Consider the following 17,966-nt stretch of genomic DNA (forward strand, 5'->3'; position numbering starts at 1 on the left):
TTTCACAAAATGAACAAGGAGACAGGGAGAGGAAAAAAGTATTGACAAAAATGAAGTACGCTTGGTGTGAAAGAACTAATTATGAGCAAGCAAAAGATTGTTGGTCATCCTGTTGCTATTCCAAACAGTGATACCTGTGCATCCAGACAGCCAGGCTCAGTCCCAGGGAGTGTGGTAGCAGTGCTAGGGGTGGTTGCAGATGAGCTACATTGTTCCAGGTCAGAAAGGTCTTCCCTGGAGGTAGCTTTGGAACAGGCGTCCAGGCCACTGTCTGTGGTAGTAGGGCTAGAAATGGACGAACCAGCACTGTCTGAAGCTGGTAAGATAGAGGTGGACAAGCCTTGCTCAATGAATGGGACGCCACCTAACAGGAAAGAGATACTGTTATACAATGGTGTAACATGATGTTAACACTTCATCTCATCTACATCTTCATCTCAATTTGTAGCAATATGTAAGGTACATCCCTCTCAATGCTTCTTGTATGACTGCATATTTTATGTGTTTTTTATGTATATATGTATTTTATTTTATTCTATTCATTTATTTATTTTCTGGTGCTATATATGATTGTATGTTTATATGACTGTTGTACGCATACATATTTGATTTTAATGCTGTGTAACTGTAAAGCACTTTGTGACCGGTGTCTGTGAAAAGTGCTATATAAATAAACTTTGCTTGCTTGCTTTTCTAAGGTCCACCGCAGATTTCTTGTGCATTTGTTTACCAGAAAATAAGATCGATATTAGACAATTCTTCATGAAAAAGAGATCGTTATCCTTGTCTACTTTAAATTCAGACAACTGCAGAAGTTAATGTGATTTTAGCTTCTGGAAAGTCCAGAAAGCTGAGGAAGGGTCACTGATGATTATGAGTGTATAATTCCAATAGTGTGCCCATTACCAGAAAGGTTGTTGTTGCTGAGGGTGCTGGACTGGGTTGGGTCCATCTGACCAGAGGGACTTCGGACCATGTGGCTAGGTGGCCTCGGTGAACGTTTTTGTTTCTTCCATTTGGATGACTCACTCATCCCACCGGCGCGCATCTTCAACTAGAATAAATAGAGTCCATCACTGAGTAAGGCCTCTCAAAATACACCGTATTGTTGGACAGTCATTACTGATTGAGGCCATGATCAAATAGGATGCTTGATTTCTCATAAATTTCTTCCTATTGTTTTCCACATAGCTGTGAGCATTGCCGTTAACAGACAGTAATTGCACTTAATGCAAATTCGTACACTGAACAAAAAGCTTTTTTTCTCTCATTTTTTTATGAGTTGAAATAAAGGATTTAAGGTTTTTTCTGTGCACACAAAAGGTTACTTTCTCTCAAATTTTGTTCACGAATTGGTTTAAAATCTACGTTATTGAGTGTTTCTCCTTTGCCAAGATAATCCATCCCAACGACAGGTGTGGCATATCAAGAAGCTGATACACAGCATGATGATTGCTCAGGTTATTCTTGGGTTTTTCACAATAAAAGGCCACTGTAAAATGTGCAATTTTATCTTGAGAAAACAGTCCAGGCCTGTGGGATGTTAGTGCACTCCTATTCAATGACTGTACAAAGTTGCTGGATATGGCCGGGAATTGGAAGACACTGTTTTACATGCTGATCAAGCGCATCCCAGACATGCTCAATGGGTGACATGTCTGGTTAGTATGCCAGCCATGCAAGAACTGGGATGTTTTCAGTTTCCAGGAATTGTGTAAAGATCCTTGCAACATGGTGCTGTGCATTTTCATGCAGCAACATGAGGTGATGCCAGTGGATGAATGGCACAACAATGGGCCTCAGGATCACATCAGCGTCAGTAGCTTATGCCTGCCCATACCATAACCCAACCACCACCATGAGGCACTCATTCACAATGCTGACATTAGCAAACCACTCTCACACAACGCCATACACAGCCTGTGATCTGCCCAGTGCAGTGAAATCTGCGATTCATCTGTGAAGACAACACATCTTCAAAGTGCTAGATGCCATCAAAGGAGAGCATATGCCCACTCAATTCGGTTCTAACAACTAACTGCAGTGAGGTCAAGACCTCGGTGAAGATGATCAGCATACAGATGAGTTTCTCTGAGATAGTTTGTGCAAATCAACTGCTGCATCAGCTGACTGGGTGGCAGGTGCCCAATGATCTTGCAGGTAAAGAAGTCGGATGTGGAGGTCGTGGGCTGGCATTGCCAATGTGGTCTGCCATTGAGAGGCCGATTGGCTGTACAGTCAAATTCTCAGAAATGACATTGGAGATGGCTTATGGAAGTGAAATGAACAACCAATTCAGCAACAGCTCTGGTGGAAATTCCTGCAGCAAGCATGTCAAATATATGCTCGCCTAACAGGATTTAAACAAACTCGTGACACACGTTTTGAGCAAAATAAACCTTTTGTATGGAAGTCTCATAGTTTTAATTTCAACTCGTGGAAAATGGGAGCAAAAACAAAAGTCCTGCATTCATATTTTTGTTCAGTGTTTTGGGGTTGTTTTTTTTTTGTTTTTTAGCTTTATTTAAGCTTTTCTTAAACATGAAGAGCTTATTCTGAGAGGGGAACTCCTCTGACTTTACACATACAGATAATTATGCTTATGTGAAAAAAGTTGTTTAAAGCCTTTAGTGTCTCCAGAGGGAGTGGAGTGAAGTTTGATAAATGTCCTCAAGTGATGTCACTTGAGTCAGCATCACTAAACAGATGGATATTTTCAAAGCTATGTACTAAACTGTCCCAGGGCAGCTCAAAATTGTTATTTTCTTACATTCTGATTTATTACACTTATACTGTTAACCTCGTGCTACATGCTTTGGTAACCTTAGAGTTAATCAAGCTCGTACAAATAATACACATACAACAACATAAAAATAAACCCTGCTGGTTGCTGGTTCTCTGAGAAATGGGTGATGAGATAAGATACTGAGTGAGGTTCAAAAGAGAACATCCTATTTGATCACGGCATAAAACAAACAAAGCTTCAGCTGTTGGATTAACCAGCATTTCATAAAACAGTTCACTGAAAAATACGAAATAGCACAATACGTACATGCACACAATTACTGCAGACTATGAAAAGTCACTGCCACTTAATCTGTTTTGATGTGGAGTGATTTTATTTTAAAAGTTTCGGTAAAGGTCCTGTTTCAGGTTCATTGTGTTTATTTATAGAAATCTTGTATGGTTTCTGACACTCGTCTGAATCTGTTTTGTGACTTTATCTCACCTTTCTTAAAAAAAAGCAAAAACTACTAAGACATGCTTCTATCCTGCAAAAGCTGAGACAGCATATGGGTGGCATGAGATACAGCGGATGAGACATATGCATGAGGGTGTAAACCCAAAAGACAATTCAATTAAAAACAAAGTTCAATAATAATACAAATGTAATGTGAGCATTCACAAGCACAGACATGTCATAATGAACTGTGTTTAACACAATAAAGACTGTCCAAAATCAACTATCAGTTACTTTGTTCTTTAAAAGCAGATGATCATTTATCAAATACAGTATGTCAAGTTCCTCTTTTAAGTCAAGTTTAAAGACTAACAAAGTGAGAGGTTAGTGAGGTCTTAAAAAGGACAGGGGAAAGGTTATGGGGAGAGATTCTCCAGCCTAAATACTGAAAGTCATCTTCCTTACCTGCACTCTTTTGTTTTTCCACAAGATATTGTAAGCCTCAGAAGAGAAGGGGAGCGGGCAGGTGCCCGTGATTAGTGATGGTAACATGTCAGCAGTGGGACCAACACAAAACACATTTGAGCATACTCGTTTATGCATGATGGGAGGGGTGTGGGATCCAAACAGGGCACAGGGTTTGGGGACACAGACACAGCCACTATAGGCTCGAACTACTAGAGAATGAGCAGCCAGCTAATGAGCAGGCAGTGTGAGTGGACAGGCTGACAGAACATGCAAAAAGCAACTCCTGCTTCCAGCTCAATATTCAGGTCTCACAAAAATACTGCATGTGTAACACTAACACAACAGCCATTTAAACAAAACAACAAAATGGGGAAATTTTGGCTTTTGGTGTGTTTATAACAACATGTGGTTTGTTTCTTTGGTATGAACTATAGTAGAAACAATAGTGCAAAAGTTGAAAGAAACCAAATTAGACGTCCATTTCAGCCTAGACCTGCTTGGGACTTTCCCATCCACTGCACGGGGGATAGTCCCATAATATTTCCACTGAAAAGTTTAGGGAAGCCATTTTGTACTGCTCTTTATCAGAGATGCGAAACGTAACCAGATGTGCATTTGCCAAACCAACTAGCTAGCTCTCATCAATCTAACTTTGCTGCCAAACAGTGAAATATATGTAGTGATATTGTTAGCTAAAATTAGCTTGCTTGCTTGCTAATGCAGACAAATTGCTAGCTAGAAATCATACGTTATTAGTAGCAAAACATTATCTGTGTGGATATGTTACTTGGCTTGCTAGGCAAATTACTACTAGACTAGTGTATTATGACAAATGGTGTTGATTTTAGGCAACAAAAAATGATAAAAAGCAAGCTACAATTGCTTTCTGCTAGCCAAGAGTAATAAAAGGTAGAACAGCCAACTAGCTAACTGTAACTGTAAAAAATATGAAAAAAAGATTAATTTTCAACACTGGTAAGTAGTATAATGGAGCCAGCTGTCCCAACAAAATATAGTAACATTACAGATAATCCCATTATTCTAAATATGATTGTAATTTAGTTTCCAGCATTCAGTGTTCATTTTAGCATTCAGTCTCAAGTATGTCACAGCGTTTTGGCTGATGCTCATTTGCACCTTCAGAGTGCGAACACGAGGATCAGGATACTGACTACAGTTCACTTAACAGCCAACGGTATCATTAATAACACAGATCTTCTTAAAATTCCCCATAGCACCTTTAAAGTAAAACTCTATGTTTCAGTCTTAGTAATAGAGGAAGGAATGGGCTCACTGTCGTCCCTTGTGGCAAATGGAGAAAAGACACCAATTACACCTGCAGTTCTTACTAGCCATACAACCACAGAAGGCAAGGATGAGCCATTTCTGGCTTGGCACATTAAATCAGAATCAGGCAAAGAAGATGTCTAACTTGAAAGCTTGAATTAGCCACATGAGGGTGAGATTTAAGCATCATCAGATTTGTTTCACAAGACAGAAGGCTTTAAGGATAAGGACTTACTGGTTGGTATGGAAAATGTACATGAACTTTCCTCTGATAAAGAGCAGCATACACTTCCATAGCTGTCAGTCCACACATCCAGACTCAAAGTGACAGGTTCTCTCTTATCTCTCATGAGCCTGAAGCTTGCGTAAGTGTTAAGTGTTGAGAACATGCTTAACATACTGAGCTCTGACTGGGCAGTAATTTTGTCACATTGCCACGATACTGACACATGACAAAGTAGTTTATTTCCTGAGTGATGTGTTACCATGACATGCATTAAGTTGGACCTTTTTCAGCTGCCCCAAATTTCACTGCTGGGAGACTTTTTGAGTCACAGGGCCAGAGGTCCAATTTCCTATGAGCTGAACCCTGTCACGTCTCCACTGGATGAGCTCATATGTATGAAAAGGGAATAATCTTTTCAATGGGAAACATCCGGGACTGTCTCCAGTGCAGTAGATACATGACTGACTTGTCTTGGCACTCCTTGCTATACACTAGCTTTTCTGTGTAATTCAACTGTGGGTCAAACATGTTTATGATCACTGAGGTGCACCTTAAAATATTAACATCACTACTACTTTGGGTGGAGAAATTGGTAATTAGTCACCTTAAATGATGCACTGAAATGGCAGTATTTGATACTTGCAGCATTTTGATAGCCATTGCTAGAACTTCACTTCACTTCAGTTCTACCCCTTAATGTTCTCGTTTTCAATTGTTAGAGCAACTAGAATGGTGGAAAAACTGAAAAAACTTTCATCTCTAAAGGAATTAATTCAATGCTAACTTTTGAACTTGAAAGGGCATGAGAAAAAACTATTTGAAAAACCATGAAAACCACCAAAGTTTAATAGCAACCCAAAGCACCCCCATGCACTCCTGCCAAGAAGCCTTGTTAACCCTGCCTGTCAGTGCACTACACCAGCAGGCCAATCACGTAGGAAGTTCAATACCCTCTCTAGGCCATTCTGACTTGTGTTTCTATACTGCTCTTCACAAATCAGATCCTGCATGTGCAGGACACAGGATGGGGTCTGTGGGAACAAAACAGGCACACACAGAAAGATGGGCAACTCAAACTGAAAACTAAAAGTTCCGAAAAGCCAAACTGAGGTGAAAGGGCAGAAATGAGATTATAGGGGACTGCACTGTTAGGAGCAGGTGACAGGAGCAGGATGACCATAAATAGGGGCGTTGAAGGTTTATCCAGGCTTTGAATCCTTAATTACATTGTTTAATGAATCAAGGTCATTTTACCTTAATGTAAATAGAGTACTATAGGTTAGAATATGCAGAAAAAATGTGGTCAATCTTGATATTTCGGACATGTCTACATTTCTGTCAGTTAAGTGATGTTATTAAGTCATTAACTGTATTTTACGGCCACAGATACAATGTTCAGACAGAAACCTAAAACAGCACACTGACAATGAGAAAAACAAACGCTGTAAAAATGGAGAAAAACAGAACATTAAGCGAGCAGATAAAATAGACATTCAACATCTCAGTCCTGTTACCTTCTTCATGTTGGCACCCACATAACTCTTGGCCTCCTCTTTGAACTGTGGTAGCCTGAAAGAAACAGCCATACAACTCAATTAAGACTAAGTCTTTGGGAAAACAATCCTCTGATTTAAATAAATCCTATTTTTCAGACTATTGTCCAGGTATCAGTCCTGTTTTGCTGTTTTTTCTTTAAATTTATCTTTATTTGCTGGTTCAGACACTAGGTTTTCAAAAAGGTCCAAACATTGTCATCAGCATATTCCATGTTCCAGAGAAAAAGGATATTTGTGTGCACCAGAAATTTCAGTCAATTTTGTGTGAATTTTAGACAGCTTACTGGCATGGTTTAACTCAAATACTGCAAACACAGTGCACACTCGTTGAAATACAGCTTACCTTTCATTCACTGTGTTGTTCAAATGATTTGATGTGAATGAGGCACACACTGGTGTTAAGTCTTGAGGTGTAGCCTATTGATACTTGAGCAATTAGCACATGCAATCTCTTTGATTTCTTGTACTGGTTAAACATGGTGCCACACCTCTGAAAAGCAGAAACCTGTGGATTTTTAGCAGATTATCATAATTGTTGCAGACGATTGACTGATTGATTTATCGACCAATCGTTTCAGTTCTAAAGTCAGTATATCTCAGCCTCTCCTGCTTAGATTTTGACAATTTGTCAAATCTGTCTACTATGATTCCCCCAAATCGATGGAAGCACAATGAAGAACTGCCAGAGTGCCCCTTTAATGTATTTTCTTAACCTAAAACAGATGACACAATTCACACAAAAGGAATTTAGAACCTGTCCTAAGCTGCTTAAGAGGCAATATCACGGTGGGAACCTCAACATTTGAAACCTGAGCTAATAAACTTTTCCAGCAATGATGAGCAATGCTGGCTGCTGTTCCCAAGGCATCGCAGTCTTTCTGTGTGTGTGTGTGTGTGTGTGTGTGTGTGTGTGTGTGTGTGTGTGTGTGTGTGTGTGTGTGTGTGTGTGTGTGTGCCACTAGGTTTCTGTGGACTCAGAGCCTTGCTGGAAAATGAGATGTCACCACCAGTCACGCACATACACACAGACCAACAAAGAAAAAGGAGCCGACAGCCCCCCCCCTGACATTAACTCAGCGTTAATAGAGTGTTGTCTTGCGAGCACGATTATTGGATGATCTGTGGGTCCAACAGATTAACATGCCTAATACTTTCAGCAGGCAATCTAAGAGTCTTTCTGAGGAGCTGAGGAAAGCTGCTGCTCATTATTCTCTGATGGGGGGAGGGGGGAAGGGGGGGTGGGGGGGGCAGCCAAGACCCTCTCACATCTCTATTACCCAGGGTCTGTGGACAAGTGGGGGGCTGGGGGTTGAACACACGCAAAATGAGATGTGAAGTGTGTGCATGTGTGTGAGCAGTATCAGAGGGATGTAGTAAAAATCCCACACTAAATTTATATCTCCTGTTCATGTGCTGGGATGCCTCTGTTTATGACTGTGGCTGCCGTGCTTTTCTATTTCCACGCTCGCACAGTAAAATCTTGTTAGAGGACACGATAATAAGGTGTCATACAAGAGTCCTGCCAATAAATAAAACAAGCCAAGAATGCTTGGAGGGAGAGTCAGCGAATGGTGACAAGCTTGGCAAAAACCAACACTGGACTTCACTTGAGGGGAGATAAACCCTCACTTTATGGCAAATCCTGCGTCAAACTGTCTCGATGGAGACACACACGCCTTCACACAGGACGTGGATAAAACCATAACTTTATTTAGAGCTCTGTTTGTTCTCCAGGTGTGCTCTGTCACATTCAGATGAGCAGAAAGCTTTTCTTGTGGCTGATTTTCCTGATTGCTTCTGTCTGGGATCACTGGCAATGCTAATTCTGTATGTGTGCCTGTGTGTCTTTTTGTAGGTATGGGGCTGGGAGCTTTGCTGTTGAAGCAGAGACCAGCTTCATCTATATGCAGATCATGCAGTGTGAAGCTCAATTGGCTCATCCGCTTGTCTGTGACCGAATGTGACTGGCACTCTGATGCATCTGGATAAGGTGGTTTGTGTGTTGGGGGAAGATGGGAAGAGAGGAGCTCTTACGCTAAATGCCAAAGGAGAAATCATGTTATGGCATTAGTGAATCAGTGGTTCATTGACCCTGTGAACAGTACAAAATGAAATTCATGAGCTTCAAGGGGCATAATGAGGCCTGAGAGACAGATGTATGCAGAAAACCGTCTATCTGTAATCCAGAGGTGATGGAGGAGTGCAGGGGCAGTCTGGCCTGCTCTTCCTGTGGTGAGACAACTTGAGATTTGGAATTTTAAAGTATTCTTCACTTTCCGTCACTTCGAAGCAGCATTCATGCTTCAATTTTAGCCCCACAAAAGTGTTTGGATTTGATAAAAAAAAAAAAAAACCCCAAATAAGCATCATAGGTGAAAATATAACAACAAACTGGATGTAAAGGTACTGAGTCCTAACAAATTCCAAAATGTCCACATTAAAGTATGTCTGAACACAAACATCGACCTTCACATGACACTCATCTTCATCCACCACTGTCCCATTCACTTACCTTGAAAACAGTAGCTGTACCATGTCAACCAGTGTATGTTCAGCTGATTTCCTGAGGAGCTCTGCAAACACATGGGAGAAAGAGACTTTAGAACCAAACAGATTGAAACAGAGGAAGATGTGTGAATTGAAGAGTTGGCAACAGTCAGGCACAAAGACATTTCGACAAACTTCAAGGGGAGTATAAGCGAGGTAGAGTTAATAGAGCAGGCCCGAGAAAAGTGACGACATTTTTTCAGCTTATGTATTTGAAATTTTTCTGAATTAAATAACTACATTTTTTGTGCTGTCATTCATTCTCAACTGACCATTTCAGCACCAAGAGGAAGACCGTGTGTGTGTGTGTGTGTGTGGGGTAAAAATATTGAGTACTTTATAATTAAATAGAAAAGATTATTAAAAAGCCATATAACTATATATAGTCATATAACACATTTTAGATTGCATTCCTAACCCATTTGCAGGTCCTGACCCCCAGAATAAATATTTTGTAACATGAGTTGATATGAAGTAAAACAACTTTAAAATCTTGTGAGTCTTCCTAGAAATGACCATCTCAGAAATAGTGCTTGATGAGTGTTTGATGTGACTCACCACTGAGGCGCATCTCGAAGCAGATCCTGAAGCAGGACTGCATTATCTCACAGACAGACTCATTGGTCAGATGGGCTCCGACCGGAGTCAGAAGCAGAGTCCTCAGGACCTGAAACAAATGAGATAAGGATTACAACATAATATGACTGTACTAAAATCCACAGTCATATCAATCACGTTCATGGAACAAGTAATTGACACGAGGACACTGAAAATAATGTGTACTGGAGTTGTCAAGTGAAACTGTGCAACTACTCACTCTGCTATATGTATGTTTTTTACCCAGCACAGAAAAACACTCACTAAAACAGTCTGAAAATGTGTAGTTCATTCCTGAGCAAATGCTGGGTTTTACTCTGAACATGAGGGGAAAATATGCACCCCTCTGCCACATCAGTGCCCAGGGAGACAAAAGCTTGGAGATATTGGCGACACTCATGGTAAAACAGTGAAATCAAGGATCCAGTTCCCATAATGATTGTAGTGCTAAGTGACATATTGATTATTCAGGTTATTTTATTGTTGCTTTTCTGTTGGAAATATAAAAAAGACATTACTATTAGTAATGCTATTTTTGTGTATTAAATTGGCTGTTTACTGTTATGAATAGGCAGAAGCAGGTATAGCCCTGTACCGGGCAGTATCACCAGACTTAGTGCTGGTACTGCATCAAATTAAAGACCCGCTGACGTGTCACCCCCAGAGTCAGTCTTCTGCTGCTTTATATTATATGATATGTTGATTTTCTTATAACAACAATGAAACATAGCATTTTAATCTTGTTTAAATATTTGTAAAATAAATAAAGTTTTAAATAAAATTTTATTTTAAATAAAGTAAAAATAAACTAAATAAATAATATAGAAATGCTTGTATGGTGTGTACTTGCCTGTGCAGTGTTCATTTGAATCTGCTGTCTCATAGTAAAAAGAAGTCTTTAGCACAGAGATTCATGAATATGCATCATTTTGTCAAAAGGCTGAAAAATACACTACTTGAAGTTAGGCTATCTCATTATGCTCTACTTGTGATGCTTCTCTCAGAGAAGTGTTGTGGCAACTGTATGTTCATTGTCAAGACTCCAGAATTTACTATGAACTTAAATATATTCAAAGGTCTTCGCTATTGAAAGGCTGCCACACTACACTGGATTAACTTGCACAGGAACTGAGACAACATGGACCTCATTTGTCGGGTCTATCAGGTCAGAGCAAGACCGGTGGAGTTACTACAGTAAACATTCTGTACCTGTAGAATTTTCATAAGGACGACTTCATCGCTGGCAGGGTCTGTTCCTACAAATCTGGCGTGTGTGACTGCGTCAGCCATGTTCTCAATGGCCTCTGCTGCTGCTTCATGGTTAGCATCTGCAAACAGACAAGAAACACACAATTTTTTCAACAGGCCGACTCAAACTCTACATCAAACAAAGCTTGATAAAATGAGCTTTTAATGGGAAAGAACACTTCAGTTGGAGGGACAGTTGGAGTCTCAGAGTTGAAACTGATTATGCATGGGGGGCACACATCACTGGTACATAGGTACACCGGCGTAACAGAAATCAAGTGTGTAACATCCATTCCACTTCTCAGTGTGATGCAGTTTAATGCAACACCAACAACCATTTAACACTGTTCTGACACCATACAGTAGTGGTTCTCCATGAGAAATGGAGAAATGATTATTGTTTTGTGGATGTAAAAGGCAAGCCAGTGTGACTAAGTTAGTTTGTGGGGACGAGCTCACAGTAATGAAAAAGGCCAATAGCTTATTACAGCCCAAAACATCCTAAACCAGATGAGTTGGAAGGGCATATCTGCTTGAGTGAAGGGAGCAAGTTCACGCTCTTTGGCAGTTTGGGTGCCCCACAAGACGACATTCAGACAGGGACAGTGTTATGCAGGCAGGTTTTGCTGTGAACAAGTTTATAGCAAGGAAGGAGTGCCTTGTTGCTGCTGTGGAGCTGCTAGCACCAGACAAATCAAAAGTGTTCCAAAGTGTCAGTTTGTCTGGAGTAATTCATAGAGATGAAGGAAAACCTGAATCATTTGAAGTGAAATTAAAGCTGTGGCAAGTGTAACTGGAGAGAGGAAACACTGTCCATTTTCCTGCCCTGCAAGAACAAAAGTCTGCTGGTCAGGCATATTTAGAAGCAGCTGAACATATTTGTTAGAACATTTAACACGGAACCAGCTGATGTGTCTGACAGCATCAAACACGAAATCGCTGAACTGCGAAGCAATGATGAGCTCAAGGCTAGAAACTGTATGTACATCCTGAGGATCTTCCTATCTGAGGAGACATGCACTGAAGTTTGTATCTCTATTTGGGACAACCTACTACTGTGAGCAGTACTTGGGAAAACTGATCTTATAAAGACTTTGTTCCACCACACAACGAAAAGAGGAAGAGCAGTGTCTAACTACCCCTGCCTGTGGTGGAAACCCACTCCAGGAGTTTAAATGCAACTGAATGGAAAGTGGTGTTTTGGGCAATTAAAACCACTCTGTGTCAGACATGTCAAAAAAAAATGTGTCACAATTCCAGTGGTAATGTAAAGGCTGAATGAGACATAACATTAAGAAGTGGAGATAGTGGTTTAGTTCACTCAGTAACCAAGAACACAACTACAACAGCTCAACACATAAACAAAACTAGACAAATCTAGTATGGTCTGTCCACATTGTCCTTCAAACCCCGGGATCTAATGACCAGATGTGGCCTTTTGTTGAAGGCAGGCTGGGACAAATTGGCTGTCAGAGCGACAGAAGCCAGTGTTTTTGAAACCCGAGCCACTGGCCAGCTATCTGCCTGGAGCCAGCCTGTTTTCCTTTCCCATCGCCCTCAGGAGCAGCAATTCATTAACTAATAAGCACAGGGGGAAGGAAAGGGGAGGAAGGACGGATGCAGAGACGGAGAAAGAGAGGTGCAGATGAGGATTTTTCCGAGTAAAACAACAATTCAGCTTGTCAACATGAAGACAGACGTGGAAAAGATGAGTAGCATGTGATTACTGGTGGACATTAGATAAATGATGTTACTCCTTAAGACACTACCCACTTAGCAAATGTCTGGGACGGTTTAGTGATTGGTGGCTGTTGTGAAGACCTGGAGTAAAGACAGTGTTTCAGTGAGAAGCTGGTTAATGGCTGAGATCTGTTTTTTTTTTTTTACATGGTTGAGGCCATTGAGACAAAGCAATGCCAATATCCCTCCAGAGGCAAGGGCGACAACAAGCATGGAAGTTGCGCTGAAAACATCCAACGTCCAGACACAGAAACTGGAGCCACAGGGGGATCCAGCACAATGTCAGAAGTGATATAAAACACTAATCCTTCTCTTGGCACACAGTCTATACAAGTAGTGTCCAAAAGAGTGGTTGGGGGGGGGGGATTGTTAAAATAACACTGAGGAGAGGAGAGGCTCAATATGTGCGTGTGTGTTTGTGCGTGTGTGTGCGCCTGAGGGTATGTGGGCAAAGTCAATAGGGGGTTGAACCAGCTGCCACATAAAGCAGTTTAAGTAATACCAAACTCTGGTCACAAAAATCAAAGACGTGGCGTGAGTGAGGGAGAGCAGAGAGGGCAGAGTGGATGGTTTTAAGCATGCAACACACAAAAAGCTCTCAAGCTGCACTCTGCACGAGGGCCAATACATCTTTAGAAGCCAAACAAATGGACTGCTGGGTTTTTCCATGGTCAGAGAAGAAAATGAGTTTGTTCACCTGTTCATCTTCTGAATAGCACAAGATCACCTTTCAGCCCGGCTGCTGCGCTCCCTGCTTTAGCCACACATTTGGTGTAAATAACAGCAAATGTATGGAGTATTTTTTATGGTATTGTGGTGTTTTTGCATCTCCTTTGTCAAAAAATGCAACAAACGTGATCTCTGGGATGTTTGTGCATCCCCAAAACAAATCCAGGAAAAAGGCGGCAATCAAGGTGTTAAAAAAGTGAGAAAAAAATTAGAAGAATATCAAAAACTATATTTGTACAGGGACAAGTATGCAGCATGAACCAGTACGACACACCACAGCATTTACAATGTGGTCTAAGCTACTTTGCAATGCCTGACCCTGAATGGGCTTTAAAAATGCATTTAACTCAACAACAAATATGCAAGACATTAACACAAATCCAATAATACATACATACATTAAGAACACACAACTCAACAGTAAAACACAGACAGAACAATCCAAATGACAAATGATGGCTGATTTCAAATTTAAAATGATCAGTTTGAGTTATGTAGGTATCAACGTAGACCATGCGAACTGCAATCCTTTTATCCTTTAATTTCTTTTTTTTCCCAAGTTTTTAAAAAAGGGGCACTCCAGCTATTTAGTACTGTATTTCCATGAGGGCTGGGGACCTGCAAGAGGGAAATTTCAAAATAATTTCTGCTGTCATCACTGGGATATTTCCTCAGACTTTTTCTCCTCTTTAAATCAGTCATTTTTGTTCTTTCTGTTATCATTATTTTCCTCTTTATCTTTGATTTCTCTACTTCAGCTTCACAGCTTCATGTTTTTTTTTTTTTTTTTCTTTATATGTTTGGTTTGTGTGGATCTTCTCACAGGTCAAACTGTTTTCCTGTTAATTGCTTCTTATGTGTTCTTTAAAAAGACATGTGACAAGACACGGAGTGACTGTTTTGCTTTTTTTAAACCTCTGGACTGCCACCTTTTTCTTGATTTTGTATTTGGGATAAAAATTGGGGCTTTGACCCATGATGACTTTTTCCTCAGATTTTCTGTTGGTGGATTAGGTGTTACTGTTTATTTTGTTGAACTACACGTAATATTGCTGCCCATGCTAATTATGAACTTCTTTATTTAATCATAACAACCACTTTAATCAATACCAACAATTTATTCAACCCTGAAATCATAGGCAGGCTACAGTTGTACCCTAAGCTCATCTCTTCTGGCAGTGGCTGCCACTTAAGCCTCAGCTGAGCCTCACTGTGAGCCCTGCGTGGGCTGGTGACCATGCGGTTGCTAGCAGCACAGTAAGGGGCTTTGCTGACTCTGCTGGGCAGTAGAAACAGAGGGGAGAATGAAGGAGGAACAGGGGAGGAGAGATGAGCTCTGGGAAAAGAAAGGATAGGGCAGAGATCTGGATATCCGTCAGCACAGAGGCTTAGTTTACTGCTTCCTCCATGCCAGGAGACCTCAGGCCACAGATTGAGAGGAATTATCTCACACTAAATGAAATGGGTGAGTGAAATGAGTGTCTGTGTGTGTGTGTGTGTGAGAGAGAGTGAGAAAGTGTGAGTGAGTGAGTGAGTGAGTGAGCGAGCGAGCGAGCGAGTGACTGAGACCTTTCCCTTTCTCTAAGGCCCTAGACAAGCGAACGATTTTAAAAAGAGTGTCAGGACAAGGGGGAAAATGTCCCCAGTGACACACTGAACAGGAGGACTATATTCAACACAATACTAAGGATAACGGGGAACACAACCGCCTGCTGGAAGCTGTTTTTTCACTGCAGACTGCAGAAGAGGACTGACGGTGTACTGTGTCCAAACCTGAACTGATCCTAAACACGAACACACTCCAACCTTTCCCGAAAGCTTACCAGACATAAAACGGTAACATGACATCATTCTGCAAGCATCACAATGCACTCGGAACATCATGGCCACTTACAGAAGTATAGCAAACAGCCTCTGTCTTACTGCAGGCATCAGATCTGAAGCTGAGGTCTCACATGCAAACCTAATGCTTAAGATAATCGGACTCCAGGTGAGATAGTTACAAAAAAAAATGTTCATCAAAGACTCGAAAGTCAGATTTTTTGTATTTCTTCCTAACCAGAAGATGGCAGTACTTGACAAGACCAATGTTGTTGTAATTTCTATAAATCTACCACTCACATCTACTCAGCTATCACAAAGGCAGTGTCACTTCCATATATCCTAACTTCAGTTATGATTTAAGATCATGAGAGATGGTTTTATTGTCAATGTTTGTCATGAATGCTTTTTGATTAACGGTTTATTAGAATATAATAACAATGACAAACTTTATATAACATAATTCTCTCATAAAAGGTAACATCAAGTGTTTAACATAAAATAAAATAATAATAAGATGTGTGATAAAACAATAATAACAGGAAAACAAAAATAAAATAACACAGTAGAATTAAAACAACCAAATAAGACAAAATAAAACAACTGTTAGGTGAAAAGACACAAAGCGATATGAAGAAGATGTGTCTTAAGAATCTGTTCATAAGTCAGCGGATTTAGAACCCCTAAGACCCTCAGAGAGCTGTTATTAACAAAGACTGCCTCTCCGTGCCTTTCAGTACTGGCCTCAGAACAGTCAAGAGGTTTGAGTCAGAGGATGTAAGTGACCTGACACATTTGTCTTCACCATGTCAGACAGATAAGATGGGGCAAAGCCATTCAGTAATTTAAAAAAACAATCAAAGAATTCGAAAATGAATTGTGACAGACAAGTAACCGATGTAAAGATTTTAAGGCTGGAGTAATGTGGACTCTGCCTGGTTTTCGTCAAAAGTCGTGCCGCTGCCTTCTGCTCAAGCTGTAACTGACCAATAGCTTTCTTAGACACACCAGATAGAAGCGCGTTACAGTAGTCCAGCCTGCCGGAGATAAAAGCATACATTAACTTCTCTGTGTCTGCCCAGCATAGAAATGATGTGGCTTTGGCAATACTCCTCAACTGAGAGAATGACACTTTAGTCACGTTTCTAATGTGATGTTCAAAATTTAAGTCTGAGTCAATGATAACACCAAGGTTTCTGACCTGCTCCTTGGTGTTTAGTGTAAGTAGATTTAGGTGTTCAGTCAGTTTCTCTCTCTCAGCTTTTGCTCCAATAACAAGGATCTGTTTTGTCTTCATTTAGCTGTAAGATCTGAGTCATCCACAAGCTGATGTCTGAGATTCATGTAATTAAGCTGTTGATAGAACTGTAGTCATGTAAGTTTACAGATATACAGAGCTGGTATTGTCTGCATAATTATGGAAATTGATGTTACAATTTCTAATAATATTGCCAAGTAGTAAAATACAGAGACTGAAAAGTACTGGACCTAAGATAGAGCCCTGCGGGACACCACATGTCTGGTCTGTTTTACTGGAGGAGTGATCATCCACGGCAACATAGAACTGTCGACCAGTTAGATGAGTCCTGAATCATTTAAGAACTGTGTCAGAGAGACCCAGTGTTCAAGTCTGTCCAGCAGAATATTCTGATCCACAGTATCGAATGCAGCACTGAGATCTAACAGGACCAGCACAGTCAGCTTTTTCTCATCACTCACAACTTTGACTAGAACTGTTTCAGTGGTGGGTCCTAAAACCAGACTGGAATTTTTCAAACACTGTTGTCACAGAGGAAATCATTCAGCTGTTTAATTTTTTTTTTTTTTTAGAAAACTTGGTCCGTGGTTCGACATGGAAAACCAGTCAAAATTGTCTTTTTTAAGCAGTGGTTTAATTAGAGCAGTTTTAGAGGCTTTAGGAAAGGTGCCTGTGAACAGTGAGTGATTAAATATTGTTAAAACTTCCTCTGCAAAACAATTAAAAACAATTACAAAAAAGGTAGTGGGAATGGGATGAAGAGCACAGGTATAGGACTTAAACTTACAGACAACTTTCTTGATCATTTCCAAGTCCACTGCTGTAATTAACTGCATAATTCGCTTCAATTGAAATTATGGGAAAGTCGGTATGGTCTATGTCACTATCACTGCGCAGTGCATATGCAGTACATTTTTTGTGGTTTGCCTTTTATTCACTTCCTTCCCTTCCTGATTTATATGACTTTGGTGGTGTTACACTGCATTTTGCGATTAGGATTAAATAATTAATAAACAATTATTATAATCTATTTGTCTATTCATCCATCCATCCATTCAATATACCCCATCTATCTACCTACCTACTTGAATATTCTTTCATATCTTTCTTTCTATCTTGAGTTGCAGTTGTCAAACAAGGAAAATAACCAGATACAACATGGCAACTATCCATGGAAAAACTCAGACAGACTAATGCAACACTCACCTTTAAATGTATTTTTAAAGCACATAACAAATCTGCTATGTGTTTTACATTCTTCAAGATCTAAAATTTCAGCAGTCACTTAAAATGAAACAGAAACCAAAG

At 40.3% G+C, this 17,966-nt stretch overlaps 1 protein-coding gene across 4 annotated transcripts in view; it reads right to left on the reverse strand.

Annotated features, from left to right (window-relative positions):
- gbf1 (golgi brefeldin A resistant guanine nucleotide exchange factor 1) overlaps positions 1-17,966 on the reverse strand; it is a 92,691-nt gene that overhangs the window by 26,884 nt on the left and 47,841 nt on the right. For 2 of the 4 annotated variants that reach the window (XM_076742629.1, XM_076742628.1), the window contains exons 5-11: positions 11,072-11,190; positions 9,824-9,932; positions 9,231-9,291; positions 6,677-6,731; positions 3,647-3,682; positions 907-1,054; positions 135-364 (exon numbers count right to left, since the gene is read on the reverse strand). In XM_076742629.1, the coding sequence (XP_076598744.1) occupies positions 135-364; positions 907-1,054; positions 3,647-3,682; positions 6,677-6,731; positions 9,231-9,291; positions 9,824-9,932; positions 11,072-11,190 (758 nt within the window). The remainder of the gene's footprint in view (positions 1-134; positions 365-906; positions 1,055-3,646; positions 3,683-6,676; positions 6,732-9,230; positions 9,292-9,823; positions 9,933-11,071; positions 11,191-17,966) is intronic. The other 2 variants (XM_076742631.1, XM_076742630.1) reach the window with 1 other exon arrangement.

Source organism: Chaetodon auriga, chromosome 11 (assembly GCF_051107435.1).
Source record: "Chaetodon auriga isolate fChaAug3 chromosome 11, fChaAug3.hap1, whole genome shotgun sequence".
NCBI classification, from domain to species: Eukaryota; Metazoa; Chordata; class Actinopteri; order Chaetodontiformes; family Chaetodontidae; genus Chaetodon; species Chaetodon auriga.